Source organism: Ruditapes philippinarum, unplaced genomic scaffold (assembly GCF_026571515.1).
Source record: "Ruditapes philippinarum isolate M1 unplaced genomic scaffold, ASM2657151v2 ctg421_1_1_1_1, whole genome shotgun sequence".
In the NCBI taxonomy this organism is placed as follows: domain Eukaryota; kingdom Metazoa; phylum Mollusca; class Bivalvia; order Venerida; family Veneridae; genus Ruditapes; species Ruditapes philippinarum.
This window is the reverse complement of record NW_026858341.1, coordinates 51,391-77,827: the sequence shown is the minus strand read 5'-3', so window position 1 is coordinate 77,827 and position 26,437 is coordinate 51,391. Positions and strand designations below refer to the sequence as shown.

Sequence of the window (26,437 nt, the reverse complement as noted above, 5' to 3'; positions counted from 1 at the left end):
ATATAATTATTAATATGATTGCACAAGAAAGAGGAGGTTTACCCTCCAGTAAGTATTAATTAAAATATAAGACCTCTATTTTCACTCAGCTTACATTAAAAATTACATATTTGTAAATATATAAATTTGTAATTCAAAAAAATAAAAAAATATATATATACAAAACAAAATATTATCTGAAAAGACAAAAGAATAAAAAAGTACAAAAATAAAAACATTGGTTTCCGGTATACCTTCACTGAAAATAAATACATTTGAATCTGCATAAGGAAAACATACTGACGAAAATGTTAAACACTGGAATCACTTTAACTAAATTTCGGTATGCATGTGATTAAGAGGGAAAATTCAAATTGCATTTCAACTTATTGTAATGCAGCCCATAAATAACATACAGAGTTATACAAAGTGCTCGGAAATTGTGCTCTTTTCAAGCTGTAAAACAAATCAGGCCAACTGATAATACATCTTATAGAACCAAATATAGAGTATTTTTGTAAATCAAGTATTAAAATAGGATCATGTATAATCAATGTCCTCTTTTAGTTTAAACAACATTTATTTGTAATCTTTACATTTACATTTTAGATACATAAAATAAAATTTACGGATTGAGTAGGAACCTAAAAAGGCTTTTGTAAAAACTCTCTGTGTAATCAGTATTTCACAAATTTTATAAAATTGGTAACAAAATTTACAATATATATACTAAACTATACATAACATATCGACTTGTGCTCTTGCTTTCTTACGTACACATACTATCTTTATAATAAGTGTCCTCTTTTCTCTTTAGATAGCCACTGGTTCAACCAGCAAAAATATATTTATTGAAACAATTATTTCGCTGTAACTAACTCTTCAGTAAGGTTAAACATTATTTAACATAATTTAAATACCATCCGGATGATTCCTCCTAACTTTCTTAACATTTAAAAGAATTTAAATACTCTCTGAATATCTGTCAAATTATATTGTTCAACTTCTCGACTTGCTGGGTTATACATAAAAATATTGTCGGAAACGCCTCGCATGTAAGCAGCCATACATCCAAAATTGCTACGGGTTAATACAATGGTGTCACAAACGGATAGAATAAACTGCTCAAAAATTCCTGTATAAAGTCCTTCACAAGCCTCAGCTACTGACTCATTCATACGTCTATCAACGTGTACAATTGGTCTATTGATATTTACGTAGGATGTCAAATTTGATTCAGCGTCTTTTCTTACAGCGTCCGAATCAGTCGCAATATATATGGCAAACTTTTCACTGTCGTCATACCTTTTCAAGAATTCAAGTATCTTTGTACTATTTGGTGCACCTCGCAATAATCTATTATCCTTTGGAAGTGTAGGGTTCTTTCCTATTCTTATATGGCTACACACTAAATGTTTTCCCTGAACATGGTTGTTATACAGCTTCACAAAGTCCTCCAGTATTCTCTGATTGGGCTGGAACAGCGTGTGTAATACTTTATGAATAGTTTCTTCTATCGTTGTATCTAACAACCAACTGATCCTGGTTTTGGTATAATTATGTCGGCTTATTTTATCTATAAGCATAGTATTGCATCGTATAAGAACAACTTTTGCAGTCCATTGGTTATCAAAATCAAAGTTTTCAATTTCTTTGGCGTACGATCTGTTGCCGAACATTAAGTTCAGTTTCAAGTATTCCTTTTTGGGTAGAGATTTAATATGTTCTTTGCATAATGACCAATTATATACACCGGGTAGTAAACCTGCTTCTACTTTGCACGGTTTTGTCATGTCAAGAACGAAGGTTCTGTTCGTTAGTAAAGAGAGGAGGAACGTTGATATAATACCTTTTTGACGATCCCCCATACCCCCGCACAGGCTGGCTCCGTCGCATTTATACATAAGGAATCTACGATTTTTGCACTGGTTTACACTAATGATTTTTATATTTTCCAGGTTCTCATCTGATATAACGCGACCACTTTTATACTGGATGACATTTGTCAGAATTCGTTTGTTCCAGAAACCATCTTGATGTTTAAACTGTATTTCTGACTGTATATCTGGCGTTAGTGCTGATGGTGGTCGAGCCTCATATATAAAGAGGTAACTAAACACCAGTACAAGAGTGATTGCGAGTTCGGCAAGAAAAACCTGAAATAAATAAAGTGAATGCATCTGGTGTGACTAAAGTTAACTTTGAACCTGCGGATGTGCATAAATCTTAAGAAATAGTTTCCTTATCATGAACGATATTATTCTACTTATTCAACTGATACTTTTTATTTACTTAATTAATGTAATATATTTTTGTAATGTTTATAACCAGGTTTAAAATTTTAACAGTCAATTTCAGTTTAAAGCAGCACGCCTCCAGATTCATTCTAATATTCATGAAAATTAATTTTGAAGATGTATTTAACAGTATAATATTGTGAACATGCCAAAATGATGCAATTCACACATTATCAATGGCACTAACAGCCCATGTAAATTACCATAAAGAGGTCAATATTTGCAAAAATAGCCCTTATCGGTTAGAAACTTAGTAGAAATATAGTAATAAATACTAAAAAATCGGTCATTAATCGCGAGTAACATGTAAATTATTACTAGAATGATAGAATCTTGAATCTTTATACTTTTCCTAAAATCTTTGTGCATTTTTCTCAGGTTAGATATCTTTGATCATTTGGGGGCGTGCAGCTTTAACGGACTGTAAAAGCTTAAAGGACTGTAATATCAAAGTATTTTTTGAAAAGTAGGGTTTATTCTCTATAACACTTAGACGTTCCAGCTTTATTGATGGAGGAAGACCTCAGGTACATGTACTCCTCTTCAGGCACAAACGTGCACTTGAGTAGAACCACCGACGTAACGTAAGCTAGATGGATAGCTTTCTGACATGAAAGAGTCGAAAGTCTCTGGCTGGATGCGAACCCGACCATTGTGAGGGGCAAGTGTTTCGAAGGCAACAACCTTAACCACTCGGCTACGGACACCCCAAATTTAATTACGTGTGTATTTACGTGTCATTTATGTTTAAACCAAATCTTAATATTACATTCTTTTAAATTTTCTTCCTGAAATCTATACCATTCATACAAGATACGAATCAGGTAGGATGTAATATAACATCATCTAAAATATGCAAACGACGGTTTATAAACATAAACTAGCATATAATCTGTAAACAGATCTATATAACGACGTTATAATTACAGCACAAGTCATTCATTTGAGGATGATTTAAAATAACTATGAATGCATACATTTACAACAGTTACAAACATGTAGTATAATGATAAGGCAAAACTCGTGTTGTATTCCTACCATAATTATGTTAATTGGCTTAAAAACTGTCGCTTATAACCTTCATGTTATTACCTTGGATCATTGACTTAACCTTTATGGGTACGTGTACTTATTAGAAAACATGCAGCAGCCAGTGCCAGATAAATCTTAGAATAATTACCGCGGTATGACAGGATACCAATCGAAATGAATGCATATAATCACAGATACACAAAAAATCTCATTGGATCAATGTTTACACTTTAACTTTTCGCTTTCTAAAGTGACATTATGCCCATCCAAGTAAACAAACAGTTAAAATAACTTAATATGTTGCCATAATTCTTTTTTAATTCATAATCATCTTTGCATGAGCGGTAAATAAGTCTCATAGACCATGGTAATTTCTGTAAATATCAGCACACAACGTTTAGTTTATAAAAGGAATGAGGCAGTCTTTTTATATATCAGGCAGATTTATGTTTCATCCCAAACATTTTTCATTCTCCATTATCACCACTTGGTCAATCACAATTATAATAGTCAACCTTTTGATATATATAGAAAAATGAAGCTGAATGAAAATTTAAAAAAAAGCATAATGTCATTCTAACGGGAAACAAAGGTAACAGTTAAATATGAATATAATTTGAAAAATATTGCACTTACCTGAATACAAGTTTTTCGTATCTCCATTTTTCTATTTAAATTTTCGCTTTGTTCACTAATCTGTCGGTTTAAAAACGAGTGATGACTGACTTAAATTTAAGTGTACTTCATGTCAAAAAGGGTATTGAATTACCTATCAAAAAATAAAATGTTCGAGGCCGATATTTGCAAAAGGTGAGTTAGGTGCGGTATTTACCTTCTTACATTACTTTATTAACCACAAAATCGATATTGAAAGATATATTTAACACAAGAAAAGTGCGTGTTGTCTGTAGGGAAAAAAGAACTTATACAGTACAATCCCTACTTAAGATCACCCCGAAATTAAGACCACCCCGTAATTAAGATCTACTGCATGTTCCATTGTTTAAACAGGCTGTTGCAAATTTATGAAATGATATAATACAATTTAATGAAAATAGTGGTTTTTCAATACTTTTAATTCGTTTTAAAGCCTCGAGTCAGGCGGGTTATAAGGCCCGGCGACCCGGGTTATATTTTCTTACCACCATTTTCGCTGGCCAATATAAACTGTCAGAAATCTTTATAATGTTCTAATATAAGTGTTGTAATAGAGCATGTTAATATTGTCTTCACCGGATACACATGATGTTTATTTCTACCAGTTATACATCTGCTGCGAATCAATTTTTATTTTACCGACAAAAAACAAATTTTAAGACATTAAGACATGATTATTGTTATTTATTTATTTATTTATTTATTTATTTCATTCATTCATTCATTCATTCACATCGTTTTTTTTCTTTACTTTGTTTAGCATTTTTATTAGCCATATGTATTATTTATATCCAGTGAAACGTTTGGCATCGTACAAATTTTTACCATAGCTTTTAATTGGGCAATAAATAGCAAAATATGTCAAGTGTAGAGAATAATACATTATTTACCATCAGCAAATAATCGATGACTTTAAGATGTTTATCGTTTGATAAATAAATAGAAGATACTGAATGTGTGTAAGTTCATTACCAAATTTGTTGTATGAATTGAATTGGATTACATTATGCGAACTTCCGGCGAGCCTAATATGATTTTCAACGGGTTCAATAAATTTAGTAATGCATTCGAACCTATGTATCCAATATAAAGTCTGTGTAAGTAACAAAATTTTTTTTTTCATCGACGCGCTGATGGTGTAACACTAATATTTAGCACGTCATTACACTATGTCTATATAACGCAAATGACTTCACGTAAACATATATGTGCAGCTGTGCAATAACATTTTTACTAAGTCGCAAAAGCAGGCACGGGTTTGTGATTAATATCGTAAATAAATATCGATTATCATTTTCATCATCATCATTTTCATCATCATCATCATATCATCATCATCATTTTCATCATCATCATCATCACATCATTTTAATCATCATCATTATCATCATCATTTTCATCATCATCATCATCATCATTATCATCATCATCATCATCATTATCATCATCAACATCATCATAATCATCATTTTCATTATCATCATTTTAATCATTTTCATCATCATCATCATTTTAATCATCATCATTTTAATCATCATCATCATTTTCATAATCATCATCATTTTCATCATCATCCTTTTCATCATCATCATCATCATCATCATCATCATTTTCATCATCATAATCATTTTAATCATCATCATTTTAATCATCATCATCATCATCATTCATTCATCATCATTATCATCATTTTCATCATCATCATCATTTTCATCATCATCATCATCATTTTCATCATCATCATCATTTTCATCATCATCATTTTAATCATTATCATCATCATTTTAATCATCATCATCATCATTATCATCATCATTATCATCATTGTTAAAAAAAACGTTCAAAACAATTTAATAAGACGTTAAGATGATATGGTCTTACTAATAATTCTACTATAAATTGTATTTCCCCCATAACCCATATTCCATTTCATGACAGGTTCTGACTTAATGCATATATTAATATTTATTTTAACATCAATGTATTGATTAAAATCGTTTTTTTTTTTTTGTTTGTTTGTTTTTTGTTGTTTTGTTTTTTGTTTTTTGTTGTTGTTTTTTTTAATAGATATATCTACTGTGTATTAACTACTATGGTTCCATCATAAAAACACATCTGTTTATGTTTCTGTCTTCAAATTGTAATAATAACCATATTTAAATGCTGAGGCGCTATGGAATTTGCGAGCTAACTTGCACTTTCTAGTATCGTCCATAAACATAAGCATCGTTTTTGTTTGGTCAATTTGTATTAATTTTGCATGAAATTAGCTAGAATGATAACAAATGGAAATATTAGTTTCCTTTATTTCATGTTTAAAACTAATTTATTCATTGTTTCTCTGTATTTTGTCCTTAAATTTACTGAAATGTTTGCATATAAACTACAATCTTGTCCGACTGATCAATATTCTGATCAACGGGTTACGAGCGAGAATTCAGCATTTAAGTTACTCGACCAGGTGAGGCCTTTTTACGTCTTTTTTCAGCCTTAATGTCAGGTAAATAAGGCCTCTATAAATTTTTGTTCAACTAACAAACTCTGACCGGTTCTTTGTGAACATCGGAAAATGTCGATAGTGAACGATTATTTGCGCGCCTTTAGTATATGTAATTCGCTGAAAAAAACAAGGGGACCCGTGAATTATTTCAGGCACGAGCAGGCACCCGAGCACAACCATCGACCTATTGAAAGCTACCTGAGTAGCTCACTGAAATAAAAGAACGTTTGTTGATGGGACAAATACAAATGTATATCTATACATGTAACTTAAAATTGTGAAATTATATTAATAATCCAATGGTTAATTCAGTATGAATTGTAAATTGATTTTCTCATGTATTTATGTCAAAAACTTCATCTTTGTGGCGCCGTTATATGTCGCAACGACGCTAAATGCCGCACTTGCCGCTGAATGTTGCACTATTGCCGCTAAACGTCGCAACCATCGCAGATTGTCCGAAAACATTTTGCCGTTTAATGTCGCAAAACTACCGTTAAAAGTCGCACCATTCTCAGATACCATATAATGTCATAACGCTACCGTTAAATGCCACAATACCTAAATTCATGGCTTAAAAACTCGTATTATGACAATATTAATGCTACGCCGCTGATCTTTCGTCAAGCTATCTATCAGATTGGAAAGGGTTTACTGTGGTGTTACTGTATAAAGTAATTGGTAGAAGTTGAAGTCATCTTAGGCAGTATTATAAATTGATAACCACCATGTATATGCCAAATAGGCCTTTATTGATAAAACACAATTTTATACGTTTTTCATAACAACCAAAATGTCGTGATTTCAAGCTACGACATCAATTTGAGATTGATCTAACACAGCGAGAACTTTATTCTTTACAATTAGAGGCAAGTGCGACATTTAGCGTCGTTGCGACATATAACATATGTGTCGCAAAAGCCTTCACCGTGATCATTTCTTATATCTAATGATGAAAGACTATCAAAATATTGTCACGTGACAATGTAATGTACAGATAACTTGAAACTTGAAAGATAAGAATTTCAAATGCATGTATAAGGCAAAAGGCAATGCTATGTAACAAAGAGTGCATTAAACTAGGATTATAATTAACTATGTTTGCAACATATGTTCATATATTTTTTGTACTGTTATACAATGGTAAGTTCACATTGATCTAAAGGCTATCTTATTAATGTTTATTTAATTCACACCGGTACAAAAAGGTGCAATATTCAAGTATTTAATTACGGTACTCTTTTTTCTTACTTAAAAATACACAACGTAACATCAACGAAATGTTTTTGGGTTGAAAAATAGTTTGGTCGAAAAAAAATATTTAAATATTTCATGGATTGGCTTTTATTGAATATGTTCGGAAAAATCTCATAAAGACAGTTGACAATATAATCATCCTGTTTCCATTTTTACATATATTACGAAAGCCTTATAGTATCAAATAAAACAAAATTAAAAAGTCGTTAAAACGCGAGTGAAGGCGTTATAACGAGAATCAACAGGCGTAATTACGCGAAACAAAAGACCATTTAGCGTTGACCAATCGACCCAAAAAAACAACATGTTTTTGGTTATTTTAAGGATTTGCATATGGGATTGTTTGCCAAGATGGTTGGGTAACATTCCAAGATTCGTGCTATCTGTTTGCAAGAAACCACAAGTCATCTTTTACCGAAGCAGAGGTAAAAATAGTATATAAAGCAAAACCCAATCAGTTCATCGTTTAAAGTAAGTTTATAAATGTTCTTATTTGCAGTTACCTAGCTATGTGCGCAAATAAGGTGATATAAGCTTAGCATTGGCATTGACAACCTACAACACTATATAAATATAACAACATAAAGATTCATTTAAAACGCACTGTTATTGGTAAATTTATGTCATAATTTGTTCTTATTAGAACTATTGTAGACAGCATGGGGGACACCTTGTAGAAATTGAGACCAAATATGAAAATATGTTTATCAGGGACTATCTTCGTGGGATGATAGGTAACTTATTTCGTACACTATTTATAACCATCAATCTTCCGATCACATACATTATTATTATAATTATCATTATTATTATTATTATTACAATTATTATTATTATTATTATTATTATTATTATCATGATTATTATATTAGGGATCTCCCCTCTCTCATATAGATAATAGATATATGTTAAATATATACCTGATTTTTAGCATGTTAACAAGAACCATTTCCAGGGAAAGCAAAGATGGGGGTCGGAAATCACTTTGTTTTCATAAAAACAAATGACGTCGGTTTAGGCAATGAAGTAATTAAGTCAACCGCCCTTCACCAACTTTTGAAATTTTTGCACAATCTCTCTCAAAGATTTCAGTTACATAAAAGGCAGATAAAATCAGCAATTGATAATCATAATTTTGAATTGTATGCAATTAAAATGGGCAAAATAATTCAAATCCCAAGCTGGATAAACTCTGAAACGAGTTCGTAAGCCAATGCTTTTTGTTGAAATTTCTCTGAAATCACATTCTAAAACCATGCAAACATAAGATAATTATTATGAAAGTCTTCTCATTCTGCTTTTTGTTTATATATTGAAACCGTAACTAATGTTTTATCGGTGTAATTCGCCATTAAGACATATAGCATGAATTTTATTGAAAACTGTAGGGGAGCATCATTGGATTGGATTGACTGATGAAATAGTTGAAGGAGTTTGGAAATGGTATGCTTCAAAACGTACACCTTCATTCACAGGTTAAGTTATCAATATTTTAAAAAACACATTTCCATACACATTTTTAAACAAATAACTTATTTGCACATAGAATGCGTGACAGTAAAGGTATGTCTGTGCTTTTGTCAGCCTGTCTTTCTAGACGCTAATAATTCGTATTTAAACTTTTCAAAAGGGTATTTTTACTCGTGCGTTATGCTTTCGAAGAAGAAAAGTAGATTTAGGAATCTACTACTATAAAAAATTAAATAATTTCTTGTTGAAGATACTTTTAGCCATATTCTACCAAATGATACAATTTATCTTAGGTTGGAATGTGAATGAACCGAATTCACACGGTGGCGATGAAGACTGTGCTGTTTTATCGTCAGCAGAAGATTACAATTGGGCTGATGTTCCTTGTGACGGAAGAGATCCTGCTGAACCAATATGTGAAGTCAAGTCTGTTGGTTTTGTCTGTATATCTATCTATCTCTTCTGTTTACTCTATTTTATATTCTCTCACAGATTATCTCTCTTTGAATACGCTATACTACTTTTTACAATTCCTTAACGTTTCCGTATACGAGTTGCAACTGATACTCATAATATTATCATACACACATTTTGTTCTTTAAAATGCGTAATGACATAACAACAATGAATATGGGATAAATACATTGCAAATATAATCATTTAACATATTATTTCAGAATTGAAGGTATCTATTTGCTTTTATTTCAGTCAAGCAGATGTCGATTTAATTGGATAGACAGAAAATTCCAATAAACTGATGTAATTACGAATGTTAAAGAATATAGAATTTTTCAGATTGTTACAAATTGAGATATTAGTTTCCTTTATTTCATGATTAAAACTAGTTTACCCCTTATGTGTAGATCTCTGCTTTTTGTTTTAAATTGTTTATTTTATGTACGCATAAATTCAATTACGTCAGAACAAGATTCTTCTGATCTAACTTATTATATATGTACTATATGTGTTATTACTCTGCCTTAATAAGATTACAGTTTTACAAATTTCGTTGATGCAATCATCGCTTAAGGTCACGTTTGCAAAATATTAATCCAGTGTGTCTTTTCTTGAGAGTGTGGATAAGTGATAAATAGAATATTATATTCGTGAAGGTTCACTATTGAATTTCTTGCACTTATTGAATGAATAAATACTATGCTTGTAGAGGTTTGCACATTATAATTCTAGTCAACACGTTCAGTATACTCAGTTCTGAACTTGCACCCACACTATATCCTCTATTTATGCCAAGTAATGCAATCATCACTTATCCTCAAACCCGAGCCCTGAGATAACAGCCTGCTTCTGAGCAGACTTACAATACAATATTAGGACGGGTCATTAAATTGCAAAGTCTAAACTGCGCTCACTATCAGAGAGGCGGTCCTCTCTCAACTATTATGAAGTTACACATATTTCAACCGTTAAGATTTAGACTGACCCCCACGTGTTGTGCTAGGCTACCCTTGTGGGGAAACCTCGAAATCTATTTATATCACATTGTCGTAAAGTCCCATAACATGTTTCAAATTGCATATTGCAATTTTCATCACTTAACTTTGAAGGTTTGAAAAACATTACATTCTTTGTTGACAGAAACGTTGAATTATAAACAATGAATTTCATAAAAAAAAGGCCTGGCCACGGAAATATCAATATAAAGGTAAAAATAACATATTTACAAAGTCTTACGTTTTCCATAAAAGGAATATGAAGTTTGTACATTTGTACATTTATATTGGAAGTTAAAACAATTACATTTTCGGGCTGTTAAATGTATTTTGACAATTATTACGTTTGAAACAACAAGAGTGATTTTATAAGAACAATTTACAAACGTGAACATTAAGTTAAGAAATTGGCACAAAGAAAAATTTATTTGGGAAATTCACAGCATAATTTACATGTGAAATGTGAATATACATACAAAAAAGTTAGAAAATGGGACACAGAAATTAGAAAAAGGGACAATGAATATTAAAGTATTAATTTAAAATTATATCAATGTAAGAATGAGTAATTTACATGTCATTGGATGGAATTGTATTTGTTATGGCGGATATCCCCTGAAATTATTTTACTAGTATCGAATAATGTATGCCAAGCTGCACATCCGTGCGGACTGAACCAGCTCTGTACTTAATGCTGCTTTAGAAATGCCCTTCTTGATATTTCAAGATGGATAAACAGTTCTAAATTTGGCAGATATTTGTAAACTTAACTGAAGCAACTCCAATAATGCATATAAAACGTTTTAGAAACGTTCATGTACATACTTATCCATTACGATAAAATATGGGGAAAATTAAAGTCTGCCGTTTTTAAAGGGCGGACAACTCTTTTGTCCCTTTCTCATATTAGAAGGGGAATTCAGTGATGTGTGTATGTGGTCGCACGGTCACTTTCCTTGTATTTCATCGGTGCATATATGAGGTCGCATGGTAGAAAATCTCTAATTAAATGAAAATGTTTACAAAAGTTTTTTGGTATGGAATTATTTGGTGAAAAATCTTAATGTTCATTTTGAAATTGTAATAAGTTTTAAGCGCTTAATTAGGATTTTGGTATATCTGTTTAGGAGTTTTAAAAGCCTAAAAAGGATTTTTTCACTTTTAGTTTACACCTATAAAAAGCCTTGTTAGGACTCTCATTCTTCTAAATATGAGAGATAAAAAATCTTTGTTACAATTTGTAACTACCAGGTACAAGTAAGTAAGAATTTTCAATTTCAAGGGAAATAACAACTAAGAAGTATTAAAAGCTTAATTAGGAGAAATAAAAATATTATTAGGAGTTGAGAAGCAGCTTCAAAAGCCTAAATATAAAATAAAACCCTAATTTGAATTAGGTTTTCTATTATTAGAACAAATAATAAGTTCGTGTTTCCTAGTAAGTTTTTAAAAACTTCTAATGAGGACATGTATAGTTCTTATTAGTTTTTAGACATAAATTCGAATAAGTTTTTTTTATCTCTCATATTTAGAAGAATGAGAGTCCTAATCAGGCTTTTCTAGCTCTTAATTTAAAGCGAAAAAATCCATATTATGTTTTTTAAATTCCTAAAAAGAAGTAACAAAGTAGTAATGAGGCGACCTATAACGTTACAGTTGCGACATTTCAATAGACAATTAGCGTCGGTTGTGACATTTAGCGGCAATAGTGCGACATTTAAAGGCAAGTGCGACATTTAGTGACGTTGCGACATAATCATAACGGCGCCACAATCTTCAATGTGATCATTTCTTATTTTTAACGATGACAAAATTATCTAAATATTGTCACGTGACAATGTAATGTGTCATTATATCGTACACGATAACTTGAAAGATAAGAATTTTAAATATAAGGCAAATGGCAATGCTATGTAGGAAAAGTATATTAAACTGAAGGATTATAATTAACTATGTTTCCAACATATGTTCATATATTTTTTGTACTGTTATACAATGGTAAGTTCACTTTGATCTAAAAGCTATCTTTATAATTATGTTAAGATAATTAACACCAATACTAAATGGTGCAATATTCAAGTATGTAATTACGGTAGAGTTTCTTACTGAAAAGTACACAAAATAACGTTTTTTGGTGGAAATTAATTTGGTCGAACAAAATTAGGGAAAAAATAATTTATGGTTTTGGCTTTTATAGAAAATGTTCTTAAACATCTCATATAGACAGATGACATTATAATCACCATGTTTCCATTTTTTCTGTATATTACGAAAGCTTTATAGTATCAAATAGAATAAAATTTAAAAACGTGAATGCGTTAAAATGCGTGTGAAGGCGTTATATAACGAGCGTTTTTAAGCGAATCAGGAGGCGTAAAAATTTTCGCGAAACAAAAAGCGATTTAGCGTTGACCAAACGACCCAAGAAAAACATGTTTTTTGGTTATTTTAAGGATTTGCATATGGGATTGTTTGCCAAGATGGTTGGGTAACGTTCCAAGATTCATGCTATCTGTTTGCAAGAAACCACAAGTCATCTTTTACCGAGGCAGAGGTAAAAATAATATCTAAAGCAAAACCCAATCAGTTCAACGTTTAAAAATTAAGTTTATAAATGTTCTTATTTGCAGTAATCTAGTTATGTGCGCAAATAAGGTGATATAAGCTTAGCATTGGCATTGACTACCTACAACACTAGATAAATATAACCACATAAAGATTAATTCAAAACACATTGATATTGGTAAATTTATTTCATATTTGTTCTTATTAGAACTATTGTAGACAGCATGGGGGACACCTTGTAGAAATTGAGACGAAATATGAAAGTATGTTCATCAGGGACTATCTTCGTGGGATGATAGGTAACTTATTTCGTACACTATATATAATCTTTAATATTATGATCACATACATTATTATTATTATTATCATCATCATCATTATTATTATTATTATCATCATCATCATTATTATTATCATCATTATTATTATTATTATTATTATTATTATTATTATTATTATTATTATTATTATTATTATTATTTTTATTATTATTATTATTATTATTATTATTATTATTATTATTATTAAATACCGATCAATACATTAACACTGTCAAACGAAAAATACGTATAGTTAATATAACCGTGTATATGTACAGTTTTATATCATACATTTTATCAACAAGGTAAGAATCAAATTCACTTGAAAAAAAATAAGTATCATATTTATAAGGAAAAACATCATATTTTGAAATAGTGCTAAAATTATTAAACCAAAATATTATTTATCGTGTATGTTAAAGTTTAGCATGATTATGATTAATACATTTTTATTACATTTCTATCACAAATATTTACAATAATGCTAATTTAAAACAAGTCATTTCAAACTTATTTTATCTTATAACTTATTCAAATCTAAAGTGAAAACATGTATTATTTAATATTCAAATACCTGTCATACAAATTGATGATTTTTGAGCATGTTAACAAGAACCATTTTCAGCGAAAGCAAAGATGGGGCGAAAACTTTTATAAAAACAAATTGCATGGGTTAAGGCAAAGAAGAAATACAAGTCAATCGCTCTTCACCTATTCTTGAAATTTTGCACAGTTACTGTAAAAGGTGTCAGTTGCATAAAAGGCAAAGAAAATCAGGAATTGCATAATTATCATAATTTTGAATTGTATGCAATTAAAATGAGCAAAACAATGCAAACATTAAATAAATTTCATGAAAGACTTTATATTAATTTTGTTTATATATGTAAACTGTAGCTAACGTTTTTCAAGACTTCCAGAATTTTTTTTTCGAACACGACTTTTAATTAAAACTGTAGCGGAGTATCATTGGATTGGATTGACTGATGAGATGGTTGAAGGAGTTTGGAAATGGTATACTTCAAAACATACACCTTCATTCACAGGTTAAGTTATCAATATTTTTAAAACATTTCCACACGTCTTCTAAATCTGCACTTTGGATGCATGATAGTTTGTCTGTGTTTTTTGTCAGCCAGTTTTTTTTCTAGACGCTAATAATTCAAACATTTTAAAGGGAATTTTTACTCGTGCTTTATGCGTTGATGAATCAACTTTCTACGTTAAGAATACATATCAACCAAACTTTTCAAATAAGAAAAGTAGATTAAAGAATTTACTGCTATAATACTTAAATTATTTTATGATGAAGACAGTTTGTAGCCATATTGTACCAAATGTTACATTTATCTTCACAGACTGGCATGTGAGTGAACCAAATTCACACGGTGGTGAGGAAGACTGTGCTATTTCATCGTCAGGAGAAGATTACCAATGGGCTGATGTACCTTGTGATGGAAGAGTCGCTGAACCTTTATGTGAAGTCAAGTCTGTTTTTTATGCATATCTGTCTATCTTTTCTATTTACTTCGTTTGACTTTAGCATTTGTTTCGCACAGGTTATCTCCTTTTGGATACGTTACACTACTTTTTGTAATTCCTTAACGTTTCCTTTTTTTGTAACTGATAGCCTCATAAGCATAAATATGCATACATTTCCTTGTTGTATATTTCTAATGAAATATAACAACAAAGATGTTTGATTTATTTCTTGATTTTTTATTTCAAAATTGATACTTTCTTCCAGGTCAAGTGAAGTAGATGTTGGTGTGATTGGATAGATGGACGATTTTAATACACGGACTTACACGGATGTAATTACGAATGAAAACTAATATAGAATTTTCAAAACACAAACTTTTTTGTCATTTCTATGCACAAGTAAAATGTAACGTTAATTACAACGGTACAAGTACAAGATACATGCACTATTTTACACGCACGAAAAAACGCAGATTAAATGTCCAGATTACACTATGTTTCACATGCACTATTATCGTACGGAGCATGTCGGCAAAACGAAATATTTGGTCTGTTCTCCCGGTAATTATTTGTAAAAAGAATATGAACTCCCCGGTCGTACTATTATGACACTCACAAGGGGGTTAATCCATGCGCGCGCATCCATAAAGTTCTGATACCGCGAACACTTTATCGGCCGGTATTTCGAAGAAAAACGAGTGGTGTGAAGAAATCAGAAAAGGTATGAATTTTATTTGTTTTGCAAAGAAGATGTCCTAACTTCTAGTTTTTATATACAAAATGTCTTGAAGTAACTCTTTCCTGTTTTGTCAGTATTTCGCGTTGAATGCGATTTTGATTCTGGATAGTGCGTACACCCGGCGTTGAAAGTTACAGAAAATGAGCAAATATCGATTAAACTGGCCGTTTTAAATGGCTGGAAGTTATTCTGTTGTAGAATCCTTTTCAAAAATATATTTTCAACCTTCGTTCCAATTCATTTGTACTCAAAAAGTATTTAAACTCACTATTTACAGAAAACAGAGATTATGATATTGCGTACACTCTAAAAAAATCCAGATACTGCGTACACATAACTATGCAATTGATAGAAAGTAGGTATGTTAAGTTGGCTTGTACATTGTACATCGTAGTTCAGCTTGTAATTCCCCAATTACAAGTTAGTAGTTGGGTATTCAGCTTGTAGTTCGGACCAAATACGCCAGTATACATAATATTTGAATTACAAGCTAGTAGTTGGGTATTCAGCTTGTAGTTCGGACCAGATACACCAGGATACGTTAAATTTGAATTACGAGCTAGTAGTTGGGTATTCATCTTGTAGTTCTGACCAAATACATCAGCATACATAATTTTTGAATTAGAAGTAGTAGTTGGGTATTCAGCTTGTACTTCGGACTAAATACACCAGCATACATAATATTTGAATTACATGCTAGTAGTTGGGTATTCAGCTTGTAGTTCGGAAAAAATACATCAGCATACATAATATTTGAATTACAAGCTAGAAGTTGGGTATTCAGCTTGTAGTTCGGACCAAATACACCAGCATACATAATATTTGTGTGTTTGGTCCGAACTACTAGCTAAATACCCAACTACTAGCTTGTAATTGAAATATAATGTATGCTTATGTGTTTGGTCCGAACTACAAGCTGAATACCCAACTACTGGCTTGTAATTGAAATATAATGTATGCTGATGTATTTGGTCAGAACTAAAAGATGAATACCCAACTACTAGCTTGTAATTCAAATATATTGTATGCTGATGTATTTGGTCAGAACTACAAGATGAATACCCAACTACTAGCTCGTAATTCAAATTTAACGTATCCTGGTGTATCTGGTCCGAACTACAAGCTGAATACCCAACTACTAGCTAGTAATTCAAATATTATGAATGCTGATGTATTTGGTCGGAACTACAAGCTAGACCGCCTCCGTGGTCGAGGGGTTAGAGTCGATGACTTCTAATCTAGTTACCTCTCTGGCATGGGTTCGATCCCCGGGAGATTCTTTGGTGGTTTAGCGGGGAGGAAGGTAGTCTAGTACTGGTGTAGCTCTCCAGGAACGATGGTTAGGAAACTACCCGCCTATATGACTGAAATACTGTTGGAAAAAGGCGTAAAATGAAAAAAACAAACAAACTAACTACAAGCTGAATACTAAACTACTAGCTTGTAATTCAAATATTATGTATGCTGGTGTATTTGGTCCGAACTACAAGCTAAATACCCACTTACTTGCTTGTAATTCAAATATAATGTATGCTGATGTGTTTGGTCAGAACTACAAGATGAATACCCAACTTACTAGCTTGTAATTCAAATTAAACGTATGCTGGTGTATCTGGTCCGAACTACAAGCTGAATACTCAAGTACTAGCTAGTAATTCAAATAATGTATATGCTGGTGTGTTTGGTCCGAACTACAAGCTGAATACCCAACTACTAGCTTGTAATTCAAATATAATGGTATGCAGATGTATTTGGTCAGAACTACAAGATGAATACCCAACTACTAGCTTGTAATTCAAATATATTGTATGCTGATGTATTTGGTCAGAACTACAAGATGAATACCCAACTACTAGCTCGTAATTCAAATTTAACGTATCCTGGTGTATCTGGTCCGAACTACAAGCTGAATACCCAACTACTAGCTAGTAATTCAAATATTATGTATGCTGATGTATTTGTTCCGAACTACAAGCTGAATACCCAACTACTAGCTTGTAATTCAAATATAATGTATGCTGATGTATTTGGTCAGAACTACAAGATGAATACCCAACTACTAGCTTGTAATTCAAATATAATGTATGCTGATGTATTTGGTCAGAACTACAAGATGAATACCCAACTACTAGTTAGTAATTCAAATATTATGTATGCTGATGTATTTGGTCCGAACTACAAGCTGAATACTAAACTACTAGCTTGTAATTCAAATATTATGTATGCTGGCGTATTTGTTCCGAACTACAAGCTGAATACCCAACTACTAGCTTGTAATTGGGGTATTACAAGCTGAACTACGATGTACAATGTACAAGCCAACTTCACATACCTACTTTTATATCAATTGCATAGTAATGTGTACGCAGTATCTGGATTTTTTTAGAGTGTACGCAATATCATAATCTCTGTTTTCTGTAAATAGTAAGTTTAAATACGTTTTGAGTACAAATGAATTGGAACGAAGGTTGAAAATATATTTATGAAAAGGCTTCTACAACAGAATAACTTCCAGCCGTTTAAAACGGCCAGTTTAATCGATATTTGCTCATTTTCTGTAACTTTCAACGCCGGGTGTACGCACTATCCAGAATCAAAATCGCATTCAACGCGAAATACTGACACAACAGGAAAGAGTTACTTCAAGACATTTTGTATATAAAAACTAGAAGTTAGGACATCTTCTTTGCAAAACAAATAAAATTCATACCTTTTCTGATTTCTTCACACCACTCGTTTTTCTTCGAAATACCGGCCGATAAAGTGTTTGCGGTATCAGAACTTTATGGATGCGCGCGCATGGATTAACCCCCTTGACTCAGTCAAAGTAAAATGACATTCTTTACGAAAAAGAAGTCAACATTAAGAGAAACTAAACTCGTTTATGATATTATGACAAATTTGTCTCATATGAATTATATCATTATACCGTACAATCGGTAACAAATAACTTTTTAGCTCACTGTCACCGCGTCACTTAACCCATTACTTCATAAGCATTTTGTGAAAAACGCCTGTTTTCATTGAAAAGTCTCCCGTTACAAGTTCAAATTGCTATAAAACTATAAAAACTGCTTCAATTCTAATCAAACTTGGCACAAATGTTGACTGGATCATTGCCTTTGTAACAACATGCTCATGCTTAAATTTCCTGTTACCATGGCAACGAGGGGACATCTCAAATTTGCCAAAAATCTCTATTTTGCGTTGATTTTTTTCCATCAAAATTGATTTCAAAGTGCTGCAACTTCTCAATGGATTGAGATAGAGTCAAATGCTTTTCAGCGTTGGTTACACGTTACCTTATGATCGATCTGGAGTCATTTTTAGCCCCTCACAAGTCCAAAAATCTCCTGGCGATGAGGGGGACTGCCACCCCCTTCAAACCCCCCAAACAGAAGGGGGTACATCCCCCTTCTGGCAACCCCCCTAATGTATCTTTTGGTTTGGGGGCCGCGCCGAAAAAGTGGTCACTTTTTTACACCATTTCTCAAACGAAAACATGTGTTTGGGGTCCAAACAGGACATTTTTTTCACTATTTGAGGCCTTAAAGAGGGGGTCGAAAGTGCGTTGTTTCGCGTATATATGAGGTTAAGGGTTAAGATTTACATGTCCGTAAAAAAATAAAATATGAATATTCGAAAACTGATATATAAATTGTGTTGTATGAATCAAATTGTAAAATATATACGACTAAACTGAGTTACATATCTAAAGCAGAAATTCCAATAACTCGCGAAATCCCCGTATTAAAGTGATGGAAAATTTAGCGAATCTTATTTTCGCGATGTACAGTGCACGCGAATATAGCGAAAAAAAACCCATGACGTTCAGAAATGTTCATGTTTGAGAAGATGTGTAAGCGGCCGGACAGCTCAGTCGGTAGAAAATGAATAAACTTGAATTGTGTCAAGCAAAACGTACCAGAAACCTATTAACCTTGTAGATATATTTTTTTTAAAAATCAACTAGAATTCAACACCCTGGCTGTTCTACACCCTATTCTTATGTAGAAAATATACTCGACTCTTGAATTTACTTCTTGTGCATTCTAAAAATGCACCAAAAGCCTATGTGTAACATACAGATTTCATTTTTTTAGAGAACCCCCAGAAAATTATTACATTGATGCCATATTTGTTACTCCACATCTTGCTATAATTCATGATATTATGCTATTTTGGTATGCAAACTGTTACTAAAGATTTTCATGGCGCAAGCCAGATTTTCTTAGATGTATATTACTTTTTTTTATATTTTATTATATTGTTTCTCTTGATCGAATTGTTTTCTCATGATTGAATTGCTTTTTCATGATTGAATTTTTAACTCTTGATTGAATTGTTTTCTCTTGATTGAATTGTTAACTTTTAATTGAATTGTTTTCTCTCCGTTGAAATTGCTTTCTCTTGAATGAATTGTTAACTTTTAATTGAATTGTTTACTCTTGATTGAATTCCCCCCTTGATTGAATTGCTCACTCTTGATTGAATTGTTTTCTTGATTGAATGTTGTTTTTTTCTTGATAACATTGTTTTCTCTTGATTGGATTGTTTTCTCCAGATTGAATTGTTTTCTCTTGATTGAATTGTTTTGTCTAGATTGAATGATGGGTCTTTGCCCTTGATTTATTGTTACTGAATGAGGTATATTGTCTATTGTACCCTAATCCAGTTTAAAGTTAGATGGTCCCCTATTTCCATTCCTCAACCCCAAGGGGTAGATTGCGGGAGGCGCCCCGAAAAGGAGGAAGAGTCGGTGAAATTAATGGCGAGCAGAAAATAGGAAACCTTGATAAAAATTCAGATATTACAGTCAAAATGTCTATCTAAGGGTAAAAAATTCCGGCATTTATTTGCAAATCTTATATACTCTATGTAAAAAGTAAAACAAACCAAAATTGATTTTAATAATTCATTATTGATTTCGATGAAAAGAAAAATGTTACAATTAAATAAAAACATTGAAATAAGAATTTCAATGGTTAAATGGTGCCATTATTGATTTAAGCAGATATTTAATCATTCAAGAAATTAATACTTTCATTTATATGTAAATCATAATCATTCAAGAAATTAATACTTCCATTTATATGTTAATCATTTTCTATAATTTTTGTAAACAGTATATTAATATATTTAGCACTTAAAGCTTAATAAACTCACGTCAATTATCAAAGCAGCATGCCTCAAGATAAATTTGAATTTCACAAAAAATTGAAAAATGTGTTTAAAAATTGAATATTGTGAAGTGAACAAAGAAAAAAATTTACACACTATAAGGGCACTTACAATTATTGTTAATTGTTAGAAATAGGTCAAAATACATAAAAAATAGCACTTACTGCATTGGTCACATAGTAGAAATATGGCAAAAAATACAACAAAATCAGTGTTTTATAGCACATAACACATAAACTATTACTTCAATCTTGAATCTTTTTACTTTTCAAAAAATCTTCATACATTTTTCTCAAGTTTAACTGTCTTGAAATATTTCGGCTTATTTGGAGGCATGCAGCTTTAAATAACACATATTTCATAATTTTAAACATTTTAGTCTATCATTTACTCATTTGAGTACAATATAAATTGGTCCTCTGGTTGATCATTCAAAATTCGAACTCAAAATTTTTCAAACATGATGAAACACATCATTATATGATATCATATTCAAAGTCTCGAAAATGTGTTCTTGTGCCACATCTAGACCGAGGAACACATTTAGGCTGACGGACGGTCTTTTAAGAAAGCCATCACTTTTTCGGATTCATTCTTCATCCACTGGGCATTCAGACGGACATTTTCCACGGCTTGTTGTATGCTTCGTTCGGCAGCTGGAGCTGGGTTTGCTTTAAAAAATGCCTGTATAGAAAACATACAAAATAAGAAATTAATTTGGTTTAAACGTATTTATTTAAGCTCGATTGTGAAACAAGTTCTTGCAACTTAAACTGAGAAATTAAATTTATAAAAATACAAATATTATCACACAAAGTGCCTTTTCTTCTTTTTTTCCTAATGGTTGTGGTTTTAGTCGCCGTGACATTTTTAAAACCCTCCTTAGTGAAGGAGGAACTCCTGTGCCAAGCTGTGTTATTTTTCGTGCACTAGCGGTCCCTAAATTGGATCAACTGCCCTTCATATATGAGGAATATAGTCTCCTCTAATGAAATAAATTATAAATCATAAACATTAGAGGGTTGAGTGGTACTGAGTGAGACATTCATTATAAAACTGATACCCTTAAAGACTCACAAAAAATGTTCTGGAAAATATTCAAGCATCTTTCTTTTAATTTACGTAGGTCTTCTTTAGTATGATTTTCAAAGTAACAGCTTTTAAAAACACTAACCTCCACTTCTCCAGCCTTTTCTTCTGTAACAAAGTTCTCTGTCATACACTGTAATGCAAAGACATATGAGCCGTGTCATGACAAAACCAACATAATGGTTTTGCGACCAGCATGGATCCAGATCAGCCTGCGCGTCCGCGCAGTCTGATCAGGATCCATGCTGTTCGCTGTCAGTTTCTCCACTTGTAATAGAGTTGATAAGCAAACAGCATGGATCCTGATCAGACTGCGTGGATGCGCAGGCTGGTCTGGATCCATGCTGGTCGCAAAACCATTATGTTGGTTTTGTCATGACGCGGCTCATATGTTTATTATGTTATTGTACATGTATTGAATTTTACTATCTCAATAATCTTTTAGTTTTAAAGATAATAGTGTACCAGTCACTACAATGATCAATTTTATCACTAAAATATCACAAATACACATGTGACAAAACATTCAACAATGTTTATTGTTCCTTGTGATCTTTTTTCATGGTAAATTTAACATGTTTTTGGTCATTTCTTGACTCGTGATCTACCTAACCGACTGTCCTGGGTAACTAACCAGTAATTACCAACTTTTTTTTTAACAAATATGTTTTTAGTCTGAACCAAGTATATTTTGGGGAGCAGGGCAGAAAGGTGGGGGTGGGTTACGTTTTAAGTCACAAAATTCTTAAGGTAATACAGCAATTTTCCAGCTTTTCTGGTGGAGCAAGACATATATGTAGAAACACCAACTTTCAATTAGCTACCTGGATAGCTTCTTCACATGAAACAGTCAAAAGTCTAAGGCAGGATTCGAACCCACAGCAGTTAAGTGTCAGTGGTTCGAAGTCAGGTTCCTTAACAATTCTGTAATATAGGCCCCAGAACTAAAATTACTCAGTACATGCATTTATAAAGCCTATATCTTGACAATTTCTTAACTGTGGCTTAATGCTGTGATCCGGAGCAATAACTAACAACACCACACCTGTATCTTAACTATATATTGACTATTTTTAGACTAACCTTTGTAAGCCTGGATAATAAAAATCCACCTTGGTATCTATTGTGCAGCTCTGTCCAGTTGTCTTTGACAAAATTCCAACCCAAATCTCTCCCTAGCACTGATCCTGTTACTCCAGCAATCACAAAAACTGTGTCCTGAGACCTTACCTTGTCCTGAATAAATAAAATATTTAACACAATATCAGACATCTGCAAAGTTTTGTAATAAAAAAATGGTCACTTCTAACTGAAGAAAAACACACAAGTCATTTGGATCTGGTTTCATTCCGTATTCAACACTTTTTTACATCAAGGATATGTATTATTGAAATAGTCATAAGCTATATATTCATAAGAAAACAATGTTCTCTTGCTTTAGTTCCGATTCTTTTTAAATGTTGTACAGAAAGTATACTAAAGTACTTTAAACCTGTCCTTTGACAAGGATGCTTTAAATTAAATAATACATTGTTTTATCAGTATTTGGATGGACAGCATGACAGACAAGGACAAATCTTTAAGCCCCCTAAGTAGTGTGAGTGTGTAAATATCTATAGGTGAGCTACTCTGGTGAACATTATCACTCTGGTTTTGTAAAAATTCACCATTGGTTTCACATTCATCCTGAGGACTCCACTTTACAAAATGCAACTTGAGCTACAAAACTTGAGATACAGGGCTGTGTTTCATGGAGAGTCCTAAGTCTTAAGTTTGTCTTAAGATAAAAATTGTGACAATTTTGCATTTCAAAGAAAGTCTTAAAAAAGGTCCTAACTTATGACTCCTATACTTATGACCAAAAACAGTCCTAAGTCTAGGAGTGTATTAAAGGTATCTTAAGATTGTCCTAAGTCAAAACCACTCAAAAATCAAAAAAACTTTTTGTTGAATTTTTTTTTGAAAACTATCTAGAATGATAGATAATGGTCTAACTAAGAAAATAAATCCGAACACCAATATCTTTAATTCAGTCATTAACGCTGTACAGAGGTTTAAAGAGTTGTTTACATGACGTCACAATTTAGCGCCAAGTATTGCGTGCAAAACAAGATGCATCTATAAATAATATTATTACTGCGCTGTAAAATTGCAGTTGCATAGCAAGCAAAGGGGTTAGTAACCATTTTTTTACTATGAAATTAAATAAAGCGGTTATTTTATTGTTTTTCGTGAAATATAGTAAATATTTTCACTCAACATGATAAGAGGGCAATACATTACTTTTTATACTTGCTATAATCAATTACAGAGTAAATCAAATCCGGGATTATGCGCGTGCCATTGTATTTTGTTACTTTTTTCAGGATAGCGAATTGGTCATAAGTCTTAAGTTTAAGACAAAAGATAGGACAGTTACTTGAAACGGTCTCGAGTGCAAAAACTTTTTCTCCTAAAGTTGGTCATAAGTCCTAGGATTTAGGATTAACTTAGGACTCTCCATGAAACGCAGCCCAGATCTCCTATTTATAAAACATAAAGAATATAGCTTTTGCAATACAATAAAACAATTTTTCTAAAATATATGTTAAAATATCAACTTACAGATAAGGCAAAGTCCAGTGTACGTTTGATGAGGGCTTCAGATTTCACTTTTCCAAGTAGTCTGCTGATCCTGACCTTCTCTTCCTGCATGTCAGCACTGTCATACAACTGTAAATATACAATATTAAATATTATTAACCCTCACTTTTTTCGTAATGTTAATTTCCCATAGGCCTCTGGGAGTTATTCTTACTGTTAATGCAAGTGTACCTCGTGACTAAGAATTCTGTACTGTTACATGGGTAACAGTATTTTTTTATATAGTATAAAATCTGGTCAAGTGGTCTATTTTCTAAATAAAATGAAATAAAATGGCCGCCATTTCTCTCTCGATTCATTCTTATTTTCGACGATAAGGCCTAGGGCATCACCAAAGTAACTATGACTCTCATAAAATTTAGTTCTTTGTACCCTAGAGTTCTTTTCACATATAAAATATCTTTTTGTTGAATAGTCAAAAAGTAAACATCCGTTTTCAACGGAAGTAATTGTAATGTGAATAATTTTGTGTCAAACTGGAACATGCAGACAATTAAAGCATGCAACAAAGGATTATTTAACAATTTTAACCAGTGAAAAGTTATAGATAGAGTTGGTGGACAGACATCTGTAGGATATCATCGTTATTTTGTAAATGCACTTTGTCAAAAACCATGCTAAGAATATTCAGGATACAGAAGGACCAGATTTCACAGATCATAACCTTATAAATGGGGTAGTGTTTTGTTTTCTAAATAAAACACAGCTTTTTGTATGTTTATGACTGGAAGATATCATCACTTGCTTAAAGAATAAAAGAAAAACAGCCTCTCAAGTAGGCCTACAGTACACTTAAAACTTGCAAGGTAAGGACAGTTAGTTATTGCTACTCTTGGTTTATTTTTGTTAACAGTTAGATTTAGTTTACAAATTCAGATCATCACAGTATTTGTTCGGGGGTAATAAAATAAATAACACATGGGTTTGGGTGTAACAGTAAAAATATCATCCCTCGTAAAAATACTGTTACCCCAAGGAGTAGCCGAGGTATTTTCCTCGTGATGATATTTTTACTGTTACCCACAAGCCCCTGTGTTATTTATATACTGTCATACAACAGTAAATATACAAAACTGTTATACAATATTGTATGTGTAGAAATATTTGCGGGCTTCAAATTTCGCGATCTTTGCGGTGACATTTGATCTGCGAAATCATGTTTAGCGCAAATTTACAACAAACATAATTTCTGAATAGTCATATTTTTGCGCTTCTATAGAACATTGGATATCAGTGTGTGTAATTTGCTTGCGGTCTAAGCGAATTTATGAGTGAGGGGGGGGGGGGGCTATAATTACCTTGAGCATTTTATCATAAGTTTCCTCTGTGCCATTTGTTAATACTGTTGCATATACCTGTAAAACAAAATACATACAATCATCATATTTGTATTGATAATCTTATGAGAACATAGTATCATAAGTAAGCAAAAACAAAACTTCGCAGTCTCTATTACATAAATAGAGCATACTGAATAAAGTTATGTTCAATAAGAAATTTATTTAAGCCTTTCGCTGCCAGAGGGTTATTGTTTTATTGATCACCTATTTGCCAGAGGGTTTTCTAAGAAATTACTATATTATTAATTAATATAATTATTATTATTCGTTATTAGTATTATAATAATTATATATGTTTCCAAATCTGTGAGTATAATAATTATTATTGTCGATGGTATAATTTTCTTTGTATTTATTATTATTTTTATCATTATTATTACTAATTTATTATTATTACTATTATTATTATAGAAAACGCTAAAGCCGTCCATATGG

General features: G+C 31.9%; 4 protein-coding genes across 5 annotated transcripts in view; 2 read left to right on the top strand and 2 right to left on the bottom strand.

The window, feature by feature from the left end:
• Positions 1–187: 187 nt before the first annotated feature.
• LOC132752883 (uncharacterized) lies at positions 188–4,098 on the bottom strand. The gene is made up of 2 exons (XM_060743278.1): positions 3,945–4,098; positions 188–2,135 (listed from the first exon to the last, which is right to left on the bottom strand). The coding sequence occupies exons 1-2, from the start codon at positions 3,969–3,971 to the stop codon at positions 933–935; spliced, it is 1,230 nt and encodes a 409-aa protein (XP_060599261.1). The 5' UTR covers positions 3,972–4,098; the 3' UTR covers positions 188–932.
• Positions 4,099–7,466: 3,368 nt separating this feature from the next.
• Positions 7,467–10,056, top strand: LOC132752882 (perlucin-like). Its single transcript, XM_060743277.1, has 6 exons — positions 7,467–7,608; positions 8,047–8,147; positions 8,366–8,456; positions 9,111–9,197; positions 9,486–9,618; positions 9,901–10,056. The coding sequence occupies exons 1-6, from the start codon at positions 7,563–7,565 to the stop codon at positions 9,926–9,928; spliced, it is 486 nt and encodes a 161-aa protein (XP_060599260.1). The 5' UTR covers positions 7,467–7,562; the 3' UTR covers positions 9,929–10,056.
• Positions 10,057–12,492: 2,436 nt separating this feature from the next.
• Positions 12,493–15,385, top strand: LOC132752881 (perlucin-like protein). 2 transcript variants are annotated; one of them, XM_060743275.1, is made up of 6 exons: positions 12,493–12,641; positions 13,097–13,197; positions 13,417–13,507; positions 14,488–14,574; positions 14,887–15,016; positions 15,276–15,385. In XM_060743275.1, exons 1-6 carry the CDS (start codon positions 12,596–12,598, stop codon positions 15,307–15,309), a joined length of 489 nt encoding a protein of 162 aa, XP_060599258.1. In that variant the 5' UTR covers positions 12,493–12,595; the 3' UTR covers positions 15,310–15,385. The 2 variants fall into 2 exon arrangements, with proteins under 2 accessions (XP_060599258.1, XP_060599259.1); XM_060743276.1 differs by lacking the exon at positions 14,488–14,574.
• A 5,320-nt stretch (positions 15,386–20,705) lies between these two features.
• Positions 20,706–26,437, bottom strand: part of LOC132752897 (puromycin-sensitive aminopeptidase-like) — a 28,187-nt gene continuing 22,455 nt past the window's right edge. The window contains 5 exon segments of the mRNA XM_060743303.1: positions 20,706–21,614; positions 22,105–22,152; positions 23,103–23,255; positions 24,624–24,731; positions 25,961–26,017. Of these exon segments, the coding sequence (XP_060599286.1) occupies positions 21,474–21,614; positions 22,105–22,152; positions 23,103–23,255; positions 24,624–24,731; positions 25,961–26,017 (507 nt within the window). The 3' untranslated portion in view covers positions 20,706–21,473.